We start from the raw sequence: 19052 nt of genomic DNA, 5'->3' as shown, positions 1-19052 counted from the left end.
ATGGAGTTAATTGATGCAGGATGCTTTATTTCTCAAATGAATGAACTTTTATTAATTGATCCTCTTTATATAAACTATGTTATTACAAATTATTTTAATAATTATATAAATGATAAGAATGTATTGTTACCTGATGAAGGTTTAAATGGTGTTTACTTTGAGAACGCTAAAGCTGGCTTATGGTCATCATTTGCTATAAGAGAGAAAACTTCTTTCTCATCTTATAATATGACAGAAGAAAGTTATGGTCACAATTCTACTTATAATATGTATTCAAATAAGGGTTATAATAATGATATGGTTCATTCTTTTATTTGTTTTAATAATTCAGAATTAATGCATCAGTATTTGACCATTGATAAAATTAATGAACTAGAGTGGAAAACATATGAAGCGAAAAATAGTAATATAGGTATAAATAATGAAGAAAATAAAAGTGATCATGTAAATGATAATAATAATAATAATAATAATAATAAATATAATAATAAATATAATAATAATAATAATAATAGTGTCTCAAAATATTTCACAAACATACTAACCATCGAAGGAGGACAAGTTGGATTATTTTGTGTTGAATCGATTAAAAAATGTTCTAATATTCTTCTTCAGAAAAATGCAAAACCTGATATTAATACTAAAGAAGAACTAGATTTATTATTTAATCAAAATATGAATAATTTATATCCATGGTATAATAAAATATGTAATATGACATTATCATCATCAATTACTATTATTGATTTTATTGATATGCCAATTGGAAGTGTTTGTGTATCTTCATCAGATTGTGTTTTTAATTATTTATGTGAAGTAGTAACTGATGATATTACAGGGGAAATCTGGGCAATAAGAGTTAATTTCTTGAACCCCCTCAAATGAGAAGCATATAATAATATTTACATATTTTATATTATATGAAAACAAAAGTAATGTTATAAATTAAAAGAAATTAATTTTATGTATTATAATTTATTTATTTATTTATTTTTATTATAAATTACATATGTTGTATATATCGCCTATATTCGACTTTGTATTGTATAAACACCATTTTTTTTCATTTTTTTTTTTTTTTTTTTTTTTTTTTTTTTTGTGTATGCTCATTTTTCATGTGTATAACAATATTATCTAAATTGAAATAATTAAATATAAATTTATATATATTTTATATATATATATATATGTATTTTTTTTTTTTTGTTTATTATTATTTTTTTTTTAAGTAATTAAATAATATATGAAATTTTTTTCTTCAAATATGTATATATTATATCTATATATATGTATTTATTTATTTATTTATTTATGTGTATTTTCTGTTTTTTTAATTTTTTTATCGTTTTATTTTTTTCTTTTTTCGAGTTTATACTTGTTGTCTATATTTAGAGAATTAAAAATATTACATATATTTGTTTTTTATTTGAATATCATTTCAAACATAGAACTAATAAAAACTTCTTCGTTCTAACACTTTTTTATTTTTTAATATCTATGTTTATTAATTGGTTGAGCAAGAAATTTTAATCCAAATGTATGGCATATTTATAACATGCTCTTTCACGTCATTAACATATATATATATATATATATTTATTTATTTATATATCATTAAATATAGTTGCACATGTATACACAGAAAAAAATATTTTATGTTGTTATATAAAATAAATAACATAATTTTTGAGCATAAATTGATTATAATAAAATATATATAAATAAATATATATATATAATTATATTTCAAAGAAATATTTATTCATTAACACATTTTCCTTTTTTTTTTTTTTTTTTTCTTTATTTTTATATTGAAACCATTTTAGCTTCTTTTAAAATTTAATATGTATAAAGACAAAAAAATAATACATAAATTATAACTATTATTGAACAACAACAGTAGATCTTTCATATATTTCTTATTTATTTATTTTTTTGAGAATGAATATTGAAGAGAGAAAGAAAGAAATTCAAACTGGAATTTATGAACAAGAAATATTTGAAGAACTTGGTGAGGTACTTAAAGAAAAATTCTTTAAATATATAAATGAAGAAAATTATGAATATTATATATATGAAGAAAAGGAAGATAAAAATTTGATAAATTATAATAAATATGATAAAGAATTTGTATGTAAGGATAGAAAAAAAAATAATACTTGTATAACATATGATCATATATATTCTTTTATATCTTTTAAAAAATTTACTGGAAAAAGTATATCTTTTGATTATAATGGAAACTATAAATATCATAATTTCGATCTAAATGAAGAAATAGATAATAATATAAAAGAGAAAATAATAAAAAATACATATAGTAAAAATATATTTTATGATAATATAAAAGGACAAATTATCTTACGAATTGAAAATATAAAAAGGATAATTAGTATTATTAAAAACTATACATATTGTATACATAAATTACAAAATGAACAACAACAAAAAAAAAATGACAGTACTAGTTTAAATAATTATCCTATAGACTTTAATAAATTACTTGTGAAATTATATAATATGGAAAATTATATTTATGAAATTATAAAATATGAACAATTATATGATCCTTACTGGAATAAGAATCAAAAATATTATAAATATGTTAATAATTTTATATATATAACTTCTCCCCTCAAAAACAAAAACAGAATTATGAAAAATAATAAAAATTTTAATAATTATAAAACCATATATGATGTATTATTGAAATATAATATGGATAATGTTACACAAGATGATAATATATCCTCAACACTACGAATAAATAAATTAACAAATATTCATTTTTTAAATTTATTATATTTTAAATATCAAAATGTTACTACGAAATATTTATTTATTCATAATAAATTATATAAATATGAAGACTTATTAAAAAGTCCAGTATGTTTTAATGACAAAGAAAATATTTCATCGATTTTTTTATCCTTCTTCTTATTTTTAAATATTTGTCTTAATGAAAATACATACAAAAGAATACTTAATTATATCTATTTAATAAAATTAAAATTAAAAAAGAAAATACAATATATAAAACACAAAGATGATAAGAAACTTTTAAATATGTTATCAAATATTAAAGATCTTATAATGAACATAAATATTAATAATAAATCACACAACAAATTATCATTATATTTATCATCCATATTTAATATTCTAACATTACAAATAAATGATAACCATAAACAAACTCTACAATTATATAAGAAACTCCTAAATTGTGAAATTAAAATCAACATATTATCTGATGAAGTTCAAAATATCAATAAACTCACAGAAACATTAAATAAAAAATTAGATGCAAATATTCAAAAATGGAAAAATATAAAAAATAAAATCATCTCATCATAATATAAATATATTATATTATATTATATTTTTTTCATAACTATTCACATATTGATAAATTTACATATAATAAATATATATTTATGCATAATACATATTTATTCATCTCGAATATATAATTTTATAAAACATTACGGTTTAAGTTTGATTAAAAGTTTTTTATATATATAAAAAAAAAAATATATACCCACATAAAAAAAAATATATATATATATATATATATATATATTTATTTATACATTTTTTTTATGTAACTCGTTAAAGCAATTTCTTAAACATTAACAAAAATATATCATTTGCGTTTACATTATTGATGTCTATCTGTTCAACCTCGATATCCTTGTCGTTAAACTTGAGTCTCTTGTCCATTTCTATAAAAAAAAAAAAAAAAAAAAAAAAAAAATATAAATATATATATATATATATATATATATATATATATACATATATTTTCCATTTATGTGTTTAAAATTTCTTTAGTGCAATTTCTTTTTTATTTTGTTATATTTTATTATATTTTATTTTTTAATTTTTCTTACCCAATATTTTAAAAATATGCTTATTGTCATATATTTTCAATATAAAAACATAATTATTTATAGAAGTTATCTCTGAATACACTTTTTTTATTCCTTTATATTTAATTATAAACTTTTGTATATTTTGATATGCCACTTCACATATAGCAAATTTGAATAGATGGAAAATTGATATATATTTATTTCTGCTTAAATAAGAATGTAAATATGAATATTTATCTATCATTAAGTTAAGTAATATTTTATGAAATTTACATAAACTAATTAGATTTCCTTTTTTCTTTTTATTATTATATTTCTTTTTCTTCATAGTTTTAAATATATAATATAAATTATGTACACTTAAAACATTTCTTTTAACATTATTTTCAAGGAATAAAATAATAGAATTGGATGGCATGTCTTCTGGTGAGATGAATTGTTTTTTTTTTTTTGGTTTCTTTGAATTTTTATCATCCATTTTTTTTATAACTTTTTCAAAGCGTGCAAAAGCATGTTTATTAATTGAAAAAAACATATGAACATAATCAATAATTTTACTGTCATGTATACCTTTTAATTTTATTTGAAATGAATAGAACTTTTTAAAATTGTTTTTGATATTTTTGGTATAATTCTTATATGTGATTTTATTTTTATTAAATAAATATAAATAATCATAATATAATATATCTGTATATATATGTGTATATATAACAAAATTTTCAATTCCAAATTTTATTTTTAAAATATTTTCTTTTATAAATGAATGAATAATATTTTCATTCACACTATTTAAATTAGATGAAATATTGCATTCTAAATAATTACTATTACTTAGGTTACTTCCTAGTTGATTCATATTTGTTTTCTCAATATCATATGTTTCTAAAACTAATTCATTTGTCTTTTTCTTCTTTTTATTCATTTTATTTTTTTTATTCCTTTTGGATTCTTTTGTATATCTTCTCAAACTCAATATGTCATCTTCACTATTTAATATATCATTAGATGTATTAATGATTTCGCTTGATTCCTCAAATTTATAATTATTTTTACCATATGTTTTTTTTAGCTTATTTGTTCTTAACTTTTTATGATCTTCTTTTCCACTTAAATCATATAATGAATATTTATCTATATAATCATCAAATTGGTTTTCATCATTTGTGTAAATATCCTGTCCTTTATATAACTGTATATCGTGTTGATAATCATGATCTTCATAATATTTATAATATTCATAAACTTGTTCATCTTTAATTTTATTTTTATTTTGTTCATCTTCATCTTCTTCATAATTATATAATAAAATATTTTTTAAAATAATATTGATATATATTTGTGAACAGAAATCTATATTATCATTTAATTTGTATAAAAAGATTATTTTATCATCTCTCAACAAATTAATCATTAATTCTACTTTCTTTTTCATACCTCCACTTAATTGATTACAATTAATATGTATATCACATTTTAAATTGACAATCAACATTAATAAATTGATAATATATTTTAATTCAATATTTGTTAATTCAATATTTTTAAAAGTTAAAATTACTTTAAAATGTTCATATATAGACATCGTCGGAATTAATTCAATTTTATAATCTCTCTCATTCATTTTTTGTATTTTTTCTGATATATGTTCATTCTGATTTTTTTTATTATTATATTTATTATTATTGTTTTGGAGGTTGTATTCTTTATTTTGTTCATTTTTATTATTAAATTCATAGTTATTATATCCATATCCTATTGTTTGTAAACTTCCTTTTAAATTATCTTTATTATTACAAAAAAAATATTTAAAAAAATATAAGATATTTAAATCGTTATTAAATATAGATGAAAATGTATATATTTTGTATGGACGCATTTTAATATTTAAATTTTTTAATATATATTTTTGGCTAATTTTATTAAAATTTTTTTCTTCATCATTATCATCATCTGATTGTCCTTTATAATATTTATCAATTTCGGATGGTTTATATAATATTTTTTCTTTGACATTTGTTCTATCAGTTATCTGCATTTCTATATCAACTGTATTATCATCATAATCATTATTATAATTATCATTCAATTCATTTATATATATATCATTTTTTAAATATCCTTCAGAATTTAATTGATTATTTATATTAATTTCATCTTCAGATATATAATTATTACTATCTATTTTTTCTCCATATTTATACATACCCACTGTTGTATTATTCTCATCTATATTATTTCCTCTTCTTAAACTAAATAATTTTTGAATGAAATAAAAAAATTGATTCACATTCTTTTCATAATTTTCTTTTGGTTGTTTATATTCCTTATTAGATAAATAAAAATTTTTTAAAAAAAATGTATATCTGTTTTTTGGCTTATAATATTTTTTTTCTGGTACACTTAGATTATATGAATTTTTTGAAATATTTTCTTCATAATTCTTTTTTTCGTTCTCTGCACGTTCCTTCGATCTTATAACTTCTAACAATTTATAAACTACAATAGACAAATAAATAATACAATTGATTAATAGAAAGAAGAAATCTCCACTTGTATTAAAAAAAGAATTTGAATCTTCACAAACATCTTGTATACCATCTGAGATATTTAAATTATTGTCTCCTGATAATTTATTATATACGTTTTTGAAAAAGCCAAATGTAAGAAAACTATTTGAATTACTCATATCTTCATACATTATATCTTCATCAATGTGCTTCATATGTCGTTTGACATTTAAACATAAACTTCTTATATTCAATACATGAGATAAAGCAAAGGAATCAAATATTCTAAATATACATACTAACACATGAGATAAATTTATTAATATCTCATTATTATATGCATATGATAAAATAACTAACACATATATAACTATACTAATTATACCACAGAAAATGAAATTAAAAAACAGAAATAATATATAACTATGTAAATATAAAAAGGAAAATAAACATATAGATAAAAATATATTAAAACCATATAATAATAAGAAACAAAAAAATGACATAAATAAAAATTCTTTATAATCAAATATGTATAATACTAAAAATAAACATAATATATATATAAAATAATATAAATATTCTACTAATAATATTTGAAAATAATGTATATATTGATGGACATGGAAATTTTCGAATATTTTTCTATTCTCAATTTCATTTTTAAATCTTTCAAAAAATACACAAAAAAATATTACTATAGATAAAAATACATATATATTAATATAAAAATCTCTCATGAAATGTTCATGAAATTTTATATTGAATGGTTCATTTAAGGTGTCAATTCTTTTCTTTAATTTCTTAACATGGAAAAAATTATTTTCTTCTTCATTATCATTTGGTATAAATAATTTATTACTATTATCATAATTTATATTTTCATTTATATATTCCTCATTATTATTATAAGATTCATTCTTTGTTAATTTAAAATTTGAATTGCATCCTTCTTTAATATTTTTATTATCTATATCTTTTGTCAAAAAATTGTATTTATTTTCTTTGTAATAATCTGATAATGTATTCACATCATGATGTCCCTTTATATCATCAACACCTTTAATATTATTATATGTACTACCATCCAAAATAATATTTTTATTAGCACTTTTCTTGTTTAATATATTTTGAAAATCTGAGAGCATATTAAACACTGAATTAGTATAATATGCATACGAATGGATAGAAGTATAATTATAAAACAAGTTTATATTAATTTCCACCTCTTTATTATTAACATCAGTATGATTCGTTGTCTCCAACGTTTCCACAACTTTTTTATTATCATTATTATCATTATTTTCTGGTTTCCTTTCTGTTATTAAAAATGCAAAGGTACCTAAAGATATTTCATTTTCATGGCTTGCTTTCTTTTCTAAATAATTATTTATACTATCATATAAATTATCTTCGATTAAAGGTTCTTCTATATAATTAATTTTTTCTTTTAAACAATATTTTTGTAAAAGCGAATTTATTGTACTGTTATAATAATTAAATGAGTTTTCATATATTAATTTATTATAATTATATTCATTGTTTTCTAATTTTAGGATATCCTTTATATTATTATGTGATGTCTCTTCATTATCATTTCCTTTATTTTGAAACGTTTGTAAAATCTTATCATACGAATTATTCAATTGTTCATTATTATTCATTTCATTCTTATATAATATAAAATAATTAATCGTACTTTGTTTTAAATGATTAGAACTTATTGTCGAGTAATCCAAATCAATATTTTGCACTTTTCCAAATAATGACACACATTTTATTATTAGAAGACCAAAAGATAAAAGAAATAAAGGTACTATAAATTTGTACCAATAAAAACTTGAGCTACCTAAATCTTTTTTCAATTTTAATAATAAAGTTGGTTTAATATATGTTGTGAAAAAGTTTATACATGTTTTAAAAATATTTTCTTTTTTTATATTTTTCTTTTTCATAATATTTGAATTATTCATCTTTATCATATCATTATCATTATTATGATGTTTATTATAACTGAATTCGTTTTCTATATAATTATTTTTATTTTTTTTTTTTTTACTTGATATATTTTCTTCTATATCTGTTAATTCGGTATCATCCCTCATATTGTAGAAAGGGTCATTATCATTTTTTTTATATTTACCAAATTTATTGTCACTATTATAAATGTTAATATCATAATTATTACTATCTAGATAATTATTACTATCTAGATAATTATTACTATCAATATTATTATTACTATCAATATTATTATTATTATTTTCATTGCCTCTTACCAGTATGTCCCTTAAATATGCAAAATTATAAGACACAGGTTGTATATTCTTATTCTTCATTAATAATAAATTATTAAGTTCATTAAAATATTTAAAATTTTGAAAGAATAAGAAAAATAATGGATCAATTTCAATTAAATATTTAATATCTTTATCTTGAATATTTTTTAATAATTTTTTTTTTTCATTTAATGTATAAATATATATATAAGTATAATATATATCTATTGTTTTTAATTGATATGTTAACATATTTTTAAATTTATTTAAGACACATAATAACTTTTTTAATGACTCTAATTCATTTATTTTGTAAGTACAATAAATATGATTTTCATTAAAAAATATGAAACAATTCTTATTTTCATTTCTTGTGCCTTTAATAAATTTTATAATATTCTTTTTAATGATATCCTTATTATTGGTATCTTCACTTAAGTTTCCAACAAGAATATCAAACAGATTATCAACATTATTGTTACTACTGTTACTATTACTATTATTAATATTATTACTATTATTACTATTATTAATATTATTACTATTATTATCATTATTGTTGTATATATTCTTACTATTGTCATTAATACTACTTCCATGCGATGATATCTTTCCAATACTATAACTGTCCATATAATTATTTGTTACTTTTCTTGGAGAATTTATACCACCCTTTTTATTCAGAGCAGACATAATTTTTTCTTGACTCAAATAATTTGTCTGTTCCTCATTTGGTAAACCATTAAATTGTATATTCAACGTAAATTTATATTCAATTAATTTCTGAAATGAATTTTTCGAACCTTTAAAAATAATTTGCCCACTCTTTATAACTGCTATATCATTAGCAAAATTGTTTGCTTCGTATATATCATGAGTACATATAAAGATAATATTATTCTTTTTTATTTTATCGAAAAATTTAAATAACTTTGTCTTTGTTTTTATATCTAAAGCTATAAATGGTTCATCTAATATATATATATCTCTTTTAACAAGAAAACAGATAAAAATGGATATTTTCTTTTTTACTTCATCCATAAGATTTTTTATTTGATCATTTAAATATTGCACTAAATCTAAATCATTCATAATTTTTAATGTCCTTTTCTTATTTAAATATTTATCTACATTCTTATTATAATATAATAAAAATATTTTTATAGTTTCATAGAATGTAAGATTTTCATATAATATAACATTCTGACTGCAATAGCTAATTTCTAAATCATTTTTTATAATTTTATTATGTAAACTATTCATATTATTATTATTATTATTAATAATAACATTATTGTTACTAATACTACTGTTAGTATTACTACTATGATGATTAATAATATTATTATTATTATTATTAATATCATAATTGTTGTTATCATTATCATTTCTTTTAAATATTCGATTCATTACAAATTCTTTAATATAACCATTTGAAGAACATATACGATTACATAATCCATATCTTCTATTTTTATTAACATCCATATAAATATCTTTTTTTTTATTTTTATAACTATTTTTATAAAAATTTATTTCACCACTATCTTTACTAATCATCTTAGTTATGATATTAATTAATGTAGATTTACCAGATCCATTTTCTCCTAGTAAAACAAAAATACGATTACTTCTAAGGGTTAAGGAGACATCTTTTAATGCATGTTTCTTACCATAAAATTTATTTACATTTTGAATAATTAAATAGCATTGATTACTACGATGTTGATTATTATTATTATTATTATTTATATTTACATTTATAGTATTATTCATATTATTATTATCATTATTGCTGTGTCGAAGAGATGCCATGGAGATATCATATGGATGACCATTATTCGATTCTCTTCTATCATTTCCTAACTTTTCAATCCTTAAACACATTTGACTATTAATTTGTTTTTTATGTAATGTATCTAATTCATAACATGTATCATCTTCGTCAGTTCCTTCAAGCATGAAATTATTATTGTGGTTTTTTAATTGATCTGTCTGATACTTTTCTTCCATATTATAATTCATATTTCCATATTCATATATTTTTTGTTGTGACTTTTTCCTTTTGTCATTACTAAAACTTTTACTCTTAGGTTTGTATTTAGTACTTAACATATTCATCTTCTTCTTCTTGTAATATATTATATAATTCAATATATATATTAATAACACAAAGGATAGTATGGAACATATAAATAGGTGCATCAAGCTGATATTTTCAAATTTTATAAACAACTGTTTGTAATCTATTTTTATATTATTCTTTATTAATATAAATATAAAATCAAGAGCCAAACAAAATGATGAATGCGGTATCAAGAGTACAAAGAATGTAAGTATATTACTAGCACCTGAATGAATAATTAAACGGAAGGAGGAAAATAAGAAGAATAATAAAAAGGTAGCTATATAATTAATGGAACTATTATTAGAGAATTGCATACATATAATTGTAAATAATAAACTATTCATTAAAAAGAAATATATAAGAAAGAAAAGAATAAAATAATTCATTAAACATTTATATACATAAAAATATACAACTAATGTAAATATTATATTATAAAAAAATAATATAATAAAATAAAATAAAAGCCACGAATAATAATAATAATATTTATTTATTTTAAGACAACATAAGAAATTCTCTATATTTATTTTCCTCTCTTTATTTATATCAAAACATATGTTTACAATAAATAAACATACACATAAAAATACAACAACCCGAAATATGTTTTTTTCAAAAGTATCAAATGCATTAATTTTCATACTTTTCATTGGCATCTTGTATATATAAAAGTCATTTAATTTAAGTTCAATATTATTGTTTGCACCCTTCTCTTCATATCCTACATTATAATTAGTATATCCATTATTAATTTTATACTCTTTTTCATTTTTTTCATATTCCTTGTTATTTTCTCTTTCTTTATTTGATTCATTTATCTCTCCATATCTAGATGTTAACATATTATTCTTTTTTAATATGTCAGCATTATAATTTAATATGAATGAATTAAATTGATATTCTAATACAATAAAGAAACTAAAATAATACCATTCATTGAAATAAATATTAAATGACAAATCATCAACTGTGTTGAAATTTATAAAATTCTGTTTCAAATTTATATTTATATCATTGAAAAAATATTTCTCATTAGAATTTAATAAGGCATAATCACCTACACGTATTTTATACTTAACATTAGTAATTAATCCATCAGAATTATAATAATAATAATTATTATTATTATTAATATTATTATTAATATTATTATTGTTATTGTATCTGTTGATGGAATTATTATTATTGTGTGGTTGCATATTACTCTTCATTACTACATTATTATTTACAGGTGATATTATGTCTTCATTCTTTTGATTCATTTCATTCATTTCATTATTTTCATCATTTTTTTTGTCGTTTGCTATTGTAGCATAAGGATAATGTAAGTCAAATGGGTTTCCTTGTTCTTTTTTCTCATATTTATTAAACAAGGTTGCATTTTTATATAACCCTTTTCTTTTAAAACCTTCAACTTGTGGTGATAAACCAAACAGATAAGAAAACTTAAAATTATTTTCTTTCTTATAATAATTTATATTTTCTACACCTAATAAACCACAAGAATATTTTGTTTCTACTAAATTATTTTTTACAAAATTATAAAAAAATAATTTTTTTCTGTCATCATTAAAATATTCTGTATAGTCATTTTCATTTTTAAAATTTTTTATATCTTTAATAAAGGTTTTATAAAACTGTGTTTTTTTAACGACTTTTAATATATGTGGATTTATTTTCAAATTTTTTATATTTTCAAATTCATTTTCTGTATATACATCTTTATATAAATCGTTTATATTCAATTCCGATGATTTTAAGTTTATAATATTTTTATGTAAATTATATAATAAACTGTTCTTATCATTTTCATGTATGTTTAATACATCATCACCTAGTTCAGGTGAATTAAACTTTTTAACATCTTTTGATTTTAATTCAATTGCGTATTTCAAATTCTTAAGGCAATCTTCTTCTGAATTATATAATTTAAAAATATTTAAATCGTTATTCTCTGCATACGACAAAAAGTCTGTCGTAAGCTCATTGCCTGGTGTTAAACAAATATGGTTAACATAAATCTCATCATTTACTTCTCTGAAAAGTTAAACAAACAGATAAATATATAAATATAAATATATATATATATTATTGGTTCATATTTCATAATTGTTTACATTTTTTTTTTTTTTTTTTTTTTTTTTTTTTTTTTTTCATCTAATTTTTTATTTCATAAAAACTTACTTTGAACACAATTCATTACTTAAAAATAAGACATATTGTCTTATAGTGTCATTCAAATTTATTTTATCATTTGGAGAGGATGTATTATATATTTCTAAGGAATCTATAGAAATAAATATATAAAAAAATATCGTATCATATCAAACTTATAGAAATGTATATGTAATAAGATTAACAAAAAAATGGACTAATATAATTCAACAACAATAAAAATTATAAATATATAAATATATAAATATATTTTTATATATATATATTATATATCCACATGTTTTTACTTTTTCAAACTTACATTTGTCACTGATATTTCTTAGAAATAAATGGAATGATATTAACAAAAACGGAATTAACAAAAAGAAAAAATAAAGGAAGAAATCTTTTCGTTTTTCATAATAAATTTTTTTTAATAAACCGTAGAGCTTACGGATCTTCATTCTAATTTATTTTCAATTGCTGCTATTTTTTTTTTTTTTTTATTTTCTTTTTAAAAATAAATCCAAAAAAACAAGAAAAAACAAAAAAAAACAAAAAAATCAAAAATAGATAGAATGATAAATTAGTCCTAAAAGCTTATCATAATATCAAATAAAAAGAAAACATGAAAAATTAAATATTTTACATAACTGTTATTATAATATTATATATAGAGATGTTATTATTTATAAATGTATTAATCTATATATAATATTATATAATATAAATTACATTATCTGGTTATTATATAAATAAATAAATAAATATATATATATATATATATATATATATATATATATAATAATATATATATTTTATTTATATAATTCTTTTTTTACTATTACGTAATTATTATTAAAATATAATACTCTTCTTTTTCTATAATAATAAATCATAAAACACCAAAAAACAAATTAAATGCAAAAAAAAAAAAAAAAAAAAAAAATAATACGTCAAAAATATTAGATATAGAATAATCTATTCCAAAAACTAAAAAAAAAAAAAAAAAAATATATTATATATATATATATGTATATATAATATATATATACAATACTTATTACATATAAATTAAGCCATACTATATAATTAAAATTATCAAAGTAAATTATTGTTTATAGCGTATTCATATATTATATATATATATATAGATGTATTTTTATATATATATAGAAAATAGAAAAGTAATATAAATATACAAAAAATTAAAATTAATTTCCAGTTAAATGAATAAAAAACTCTAGTATTTAAAATATTCTAACAAGAAAAAAAATATATTAATTATTTTAAAGAACATAATATGTATATATATGAACAACATCATGGAACCTTCTTTACTTTCCTCTTATGGAAAAAAAAACAAAACAAAAAAAAAAAAAATTATTTAATTTTTCCCTTATATATAATACATATTATATATATTTATTTTTTAAGGTGAAAAATAAATGTATAATTTATATATATTTATTAAAATTATTGATATTTGGAGGAAATGAAAAATTAAAGTGGGATGAATTATAAAATATGCACAATATGAGAAGAACATTATTATATTACATTATTTTTATAAATAAATATATTTATATATAATATTAAAATGTCACTGAAATGTGAAAAATTATCTAAACGTTAAAGGAAAATTTAAATATTTTCATTTTTATTATATATATATATATATGTAAGATATTGTTTTTTCTACATTTTTTTTTTAATAGTATTTAAACATTTATATAATATATATATATATATATATATATATATATTTATAAGTATTTCCTCTCATATTTTATAGGCCATTAAAAAAAAAAGCCATAAATAAAAAAAGGAAAAACATAAAATTATGATTTTCTTAAAATTTCAAAAATTATAATATTCAACACTTTTTTGTTCTTCCTTATTCTTTTATTTTTATATATATATATTTTTTTTAATTATAAATATATCATATATTGTCCCTTTGAATAAAATATAACAAGAAATAAAGTTTAACGACCTTTAGGTTTTATTTATTTATTTATTTTTTTATATACAATGTGCAAATGCACTATATAAAATATTATATACATATTTATGTAATTACGATGTTTCAATGTTTTTTTAAATACAATGAAATAAAAAAGTAAATTGAATATATATAATAAAATAAAAAACATTATCTTCTTAATAATTTATAAAATTAAATTCTTCAATACATACATAGATATGTATATATTTACAATTTATTAAAGGATATGATTTCAGCAGATTGAACTAATCCTTCAATTTCATCTTCTTCATCGAAATTTTCCTCATCGTCATCCATTTGTTTCTTCTTCTGTAATTGTTCATTATCTAATCCAAGGTTTTCAATGGTTTCTATAAGTTCATCCGTATTAACTAAATCGTCTACTATAACACAAGATACCTGGAGGCAAAGAAAAAAAAAAATAAAATTCAATGATAAAAATATATGTCAGAAATATAAGAACAATAAATAAAAATTATACAAACAACATATATATATATATATATATATATATATATATATATATATTTGTGTTATATATCGTTTCATATTCTTTTATTTACTTGTAATTTGAAAAGTCCAAAGGCAAAGGGTGTTTTCTTATGAGCTTTTCCCCATGTTAATCCTTCCATTGTTATATTTTTTACAAGATTTAACACCTCATCAAGATCTGTATTTTCACCATAGGGTTTTATATCAATAATTAGGGATGACCTACAATATTAAAAGAAATACATAAACAGGTTAATATATATATATATATATATATATACATATGTATATATTTATATACTATAAATATATATTATTTTCTTTTCATTATTTTATATTTACTTATTAATAACTTCCTTCTTTTTTGGTTTCTTATTATTAACTTGATCGACATTACTGGTATTTCCTCCCTCATTTTGTAGAATATAATAACTTAAAGGTACATATAATTCATCATAAGTATTTGCCATTTTTTTTTTTTTTATAATATTATTTAAACAAAAAGATTTTTATTAATATATAATATATATCCTACTATTTATGGTGAAATTAGTAAAAGGAAATGGAGACCTTTAAAGTAAAAGAAATTATAAAATAAAGCTTTACAAAGAATATTAATATATTTTTTTTATATTTTTAAATATATAATATATAATACGCTAAATAATTAAAAAATTATGTTTCTAAAAGGATTGAGCAACGTATATACGTCAATATCAAAATAAGAATAAAAATAAAAAATCAAAATAAATATGATATTTTTTATACATTTTTATATTTTTAGTATACTTGAAATACTATACTATATATATAAACATAATATATTATATATATATATGATATATAAAGATATTTTTTTTTAACTAGTCGTATGTATATTCTTATACTCATAAAAAAATAATAATGATAATAAGGATATAATTGTATTAGTATGTTTTTCTCTCATAAGAATATAATTAAATAAATTCCTATGAAATATTTTACATATACATAATAATATATATATATATATATAAATATATTTTTAATAAAAAAAAAAAAAAAAAAATTATTATATTTTCTAATTTCATATATTAAAAAAAATAATTTAATAATATTTTATACATAAAAATTTTATCATTTATTTTATAACAGGAAAAAAATATATATATATGTATATATATATTAGATAACAAAAGAAGTGTATAAATATTATATATTATTAAATAAATATAATACAACACTTTGTTGTGTAAACACAAATGGATCAATAAACAATATTATAATTAAATATATGTTATTGTTATAAAATTTGAGGGAATATAATATATGAAGCAACAATATAAAAATAAATAAATGAATAAAATACATATATATATATATATATATATATATATATATATATATTTCATTTTTCCCCTTTTCATCTGTCAGTACTTGATGAAGTATTATAACTTCTGCTCTTACTACTATACTTATCATAAGTATGCCTATGCTTATGCCTACGTTTATGCGATTTTTTATTTATATCTTTTTCCCTATGTCTTGAATGACTTTCTCTTCTCCTATGTTTATCTTTATGATCACTCTTTTTTTTATGCTTCTCTTTCTTATCATATTTTTTTGTGGTCAAGGATTTTCTTTCCTCTTTATGTCTCTTATATTTAATATCAACAGAATCATCATCATCATAATCTTCTTCTTCTTCTTTCATTCCTTCATTATGTCGTGATTTTTCATCATGTCCTATAGGACTAATAATATCCTTTTTTATGGATTTTTCAAAATTTAATGCCCATAATTCATCTTCATCTAATAATTTCTTTTTCTTCTCTTCATTTGATTTATTCTTTATTTTATCAAAAATTTTTGATAATTTTATCTCACTTTCAACTACGTTATAAACACCTATACCTTGTCCTTCGGCACCGGTTGGTTTGTATTCGTTTTTATCCTACAGTTGTATTAAAAGGGGAAATCAATGTAAATATATAAACATATAAATATATATATATATATATATATATATATATATATACATACAATTGTATATCCATTTATATCCTTACCTCGTCCTTCAAATATTTTTTGGGCAACCTATAATTTAATATATGATCAACTACAAGTGGTCTTTCTAAAAGTTTATAACCATTGAAATTATCTACAGCCAAAATAGTACTTCTCTGGTCAGCATAAGATAAAAAACAATATCCCTTTGATTTTCCTAAACCAAAAAAAAATATATATATATATATATATATATATATATATAATATATTTATATTCATTAGTTACTCCTTTTTATGTCATTATTTTATTTTATTTATTTTTTTTTTTTTTTATTATTTTTTATTTTTTTGGAAGTATACCTGTTTCGTTATCACGCACTAAATTAACATCTATTGGTTCCCCATACTGAGAAAAAACTATAACAATATCTCCTTCTGTTAATCTATTATCTAAGTTTCCTAAAAAAAAAAAAAAAAAAAAAAAAAAAAAAAAAAAACATATATATTATAAATATATATATATTTTCCTATATCCACATTTTATGTTTGTACCTATATAAATGTAACTCGAATCTCTATATTGATCGTGCCAAGAACTATCATTATTTCCAATATTTTTTAATTCTGCTTCATTTAACTTTTCAATATTCCTTATTTTATCAAATAATCCCATAATTAGTTTTTATTATCAACAACTGTTTTCTTTTTTTTCATATTATATCTTTTTTTTTTTTTGTTAATTCATGTAAGAAAAAAAAAAAAAAAAAAAAAAAAAATTATAAAATATGATAAATTATATATATATATATATATATATATATCTATGTATATATTTATATGATCATCTTTTATTATAAATATATATAAAATTTCCTAATAAAATATTTCGGAACTTTTGTAATTTATATAAACTTAAAAAGAAAATTATATATTCTAAGTATAAAAACATATATGCAACATATATATTATTTTATGTATGTATTTTATTATGTTGCCGTGTAATTTATTTATTGTATAAAAGGTTAATATAACAAATAATATTATAAATGCGCAGATGATTTATAATATATATAAAATATATCTTCCTTCAGTAATTTATATAATTGTAAAAATAAAAATAACAAAAGGGAATCTATAAAATATTAAATAAATTATAATAATTTTCGTCTCAAGAAAAAATATAATATATAAATATGCAATAAAATTATAATATAAAATAAAATATCTTCCTATGGTCAATACATACATATATATATATATATATATATATATATATATTTAAAGAATTCCTTAAAAAGTTATATCTATTGACGGAATTATTGAATTTTATATGAGTTTTAATTCGTTTCTAATATAAAAAAAAAAAGAAAGAAAAAAAAAAATAGGTTTATAAAATAACAAAACATATATATAATATAATATAATAAAATGTACAATCATACTTTAATGTATTCATTAGACAGAGAATTATTAAATGAGATATATAAGTCTCAAAAAAAAATACATGTATTAAACTACTAATGGGAGTATGCATATGTATCATGTATTATACGTGAGAATAAAAAGAAATATATAAAAAGAAAAGCTTTTACAAAGTATTGTAATTATTTTCCTT

General features: G+C 18.1%; 5 protein-coding genes across 5 annotated transcripts; 2 read left to right on the top strand and 3 right to left on the bottom strand.

Annotated features, from left to right (window-relative positions):
• Positions 1–885, top strand: PADL01_0318800 (conserved Plasmodium protein, unknown function; the record flags this gene model as incomplete). The annotated part of the gene is made up of 1 exon (XM_028684858.1): positions 1–885. The coding sequence occupies one exon, from the start codon at positions 1–3 to the stop codon at positions 883–885; it is 885 nt and encodes a 294-aa protein (XP_028536602.1).
• A 1056-nt stretch (positions 886–1941) lies between these two features.
• Positions 1942–3357, top strand: PADL01_0318700 (conserved Plasmodium protein, unknown function; the record flags this gene model as incomplete). Its single annotated transcript, XM_028684847.1, has 1 exon — positions 1942–3357. The coding sequence occupies one exon, from the start codon at positions 1942–1944 to the stop codon at positions 3355–3357; it is 1416 nt and encodes a 471-aa protein (XP_028536601.1).
• Positions 3358–3612: 255 nt separating this feature from the next.
• On the bottom strand, positions 3613–13413 carry PADL01_0318600 (ABC transporter, putative; the record flags this gene model as incomplete). The annotated part of the gene is made up of 4 exons (XM_028684836.1): positions 3613–3725; positions 3894–12832; positions 12980–13082; positions 13272–13413. 4 exons carry the CDS (start codon positions 13411–13413, stop codon positions 3613–3615), a joined length of 9297 nt encoding a protein of 3098 aa, XP_028536600.1.
• A 1751-nt stretch (positions 13414–15164) lies between these two features.
• PADL01_0318500 (elongation factor 1 (EF-1), putative) lies at positions 15165–15919 on the bottom strand (the record flags this gene model as incomplete). The annotated part of the gene is made up of 3 exons (XM_028684825.1): positions 15165–15356; positions 15521–15671; positions 15792–15919. The coding sequence occupies 3 exons, from the start codon at positions 15917–15919 to the stop codon at positions 15165–15167; spliced, it is 471 nt and encodes a 156-aa protein (XP_028536599.1).
• Positions 15920–16851: 932 nt separating this feature from the next.
• On the bottom strand, positions 16852–18110 carry PADL01_0318400 (RNA-binding protein, putative; the record flags this gene model as incomplete). The annotated part of the gene is made up of 4 exons (XM_028684814.1): positions 16852–17382; positions 17498–17652; positions 17798–17896; positions 17990–18110. 4 exons carry the CDS (start codon positions 18108–18110, stop codon positions 16852–16854), a joined length of 906 nt encoding a protein of 301 aa, XP_028536598.1.
• Positions 18111–19052: the final 942 nt, after the last annotated feature.

The sequence above is a fragment of the Plasmodium sp. gorilla clade G2 genome (assembly GCF_900097015.1).
Source record: "Plasmodium sp. gorilla clade G2 genome assembly, chromosome: 3".
NCBI lineage: Eukaryota > Apicomplexa > Aconoidasida > Haemosporida > Plasmodiidae > Plasmodium > Plasmodium adleri (nom. inval.).
Note: the sequence above shows the minus strand (reverse complement) of the source record. Positions and strands in the feature narration are given on the sequence as shown.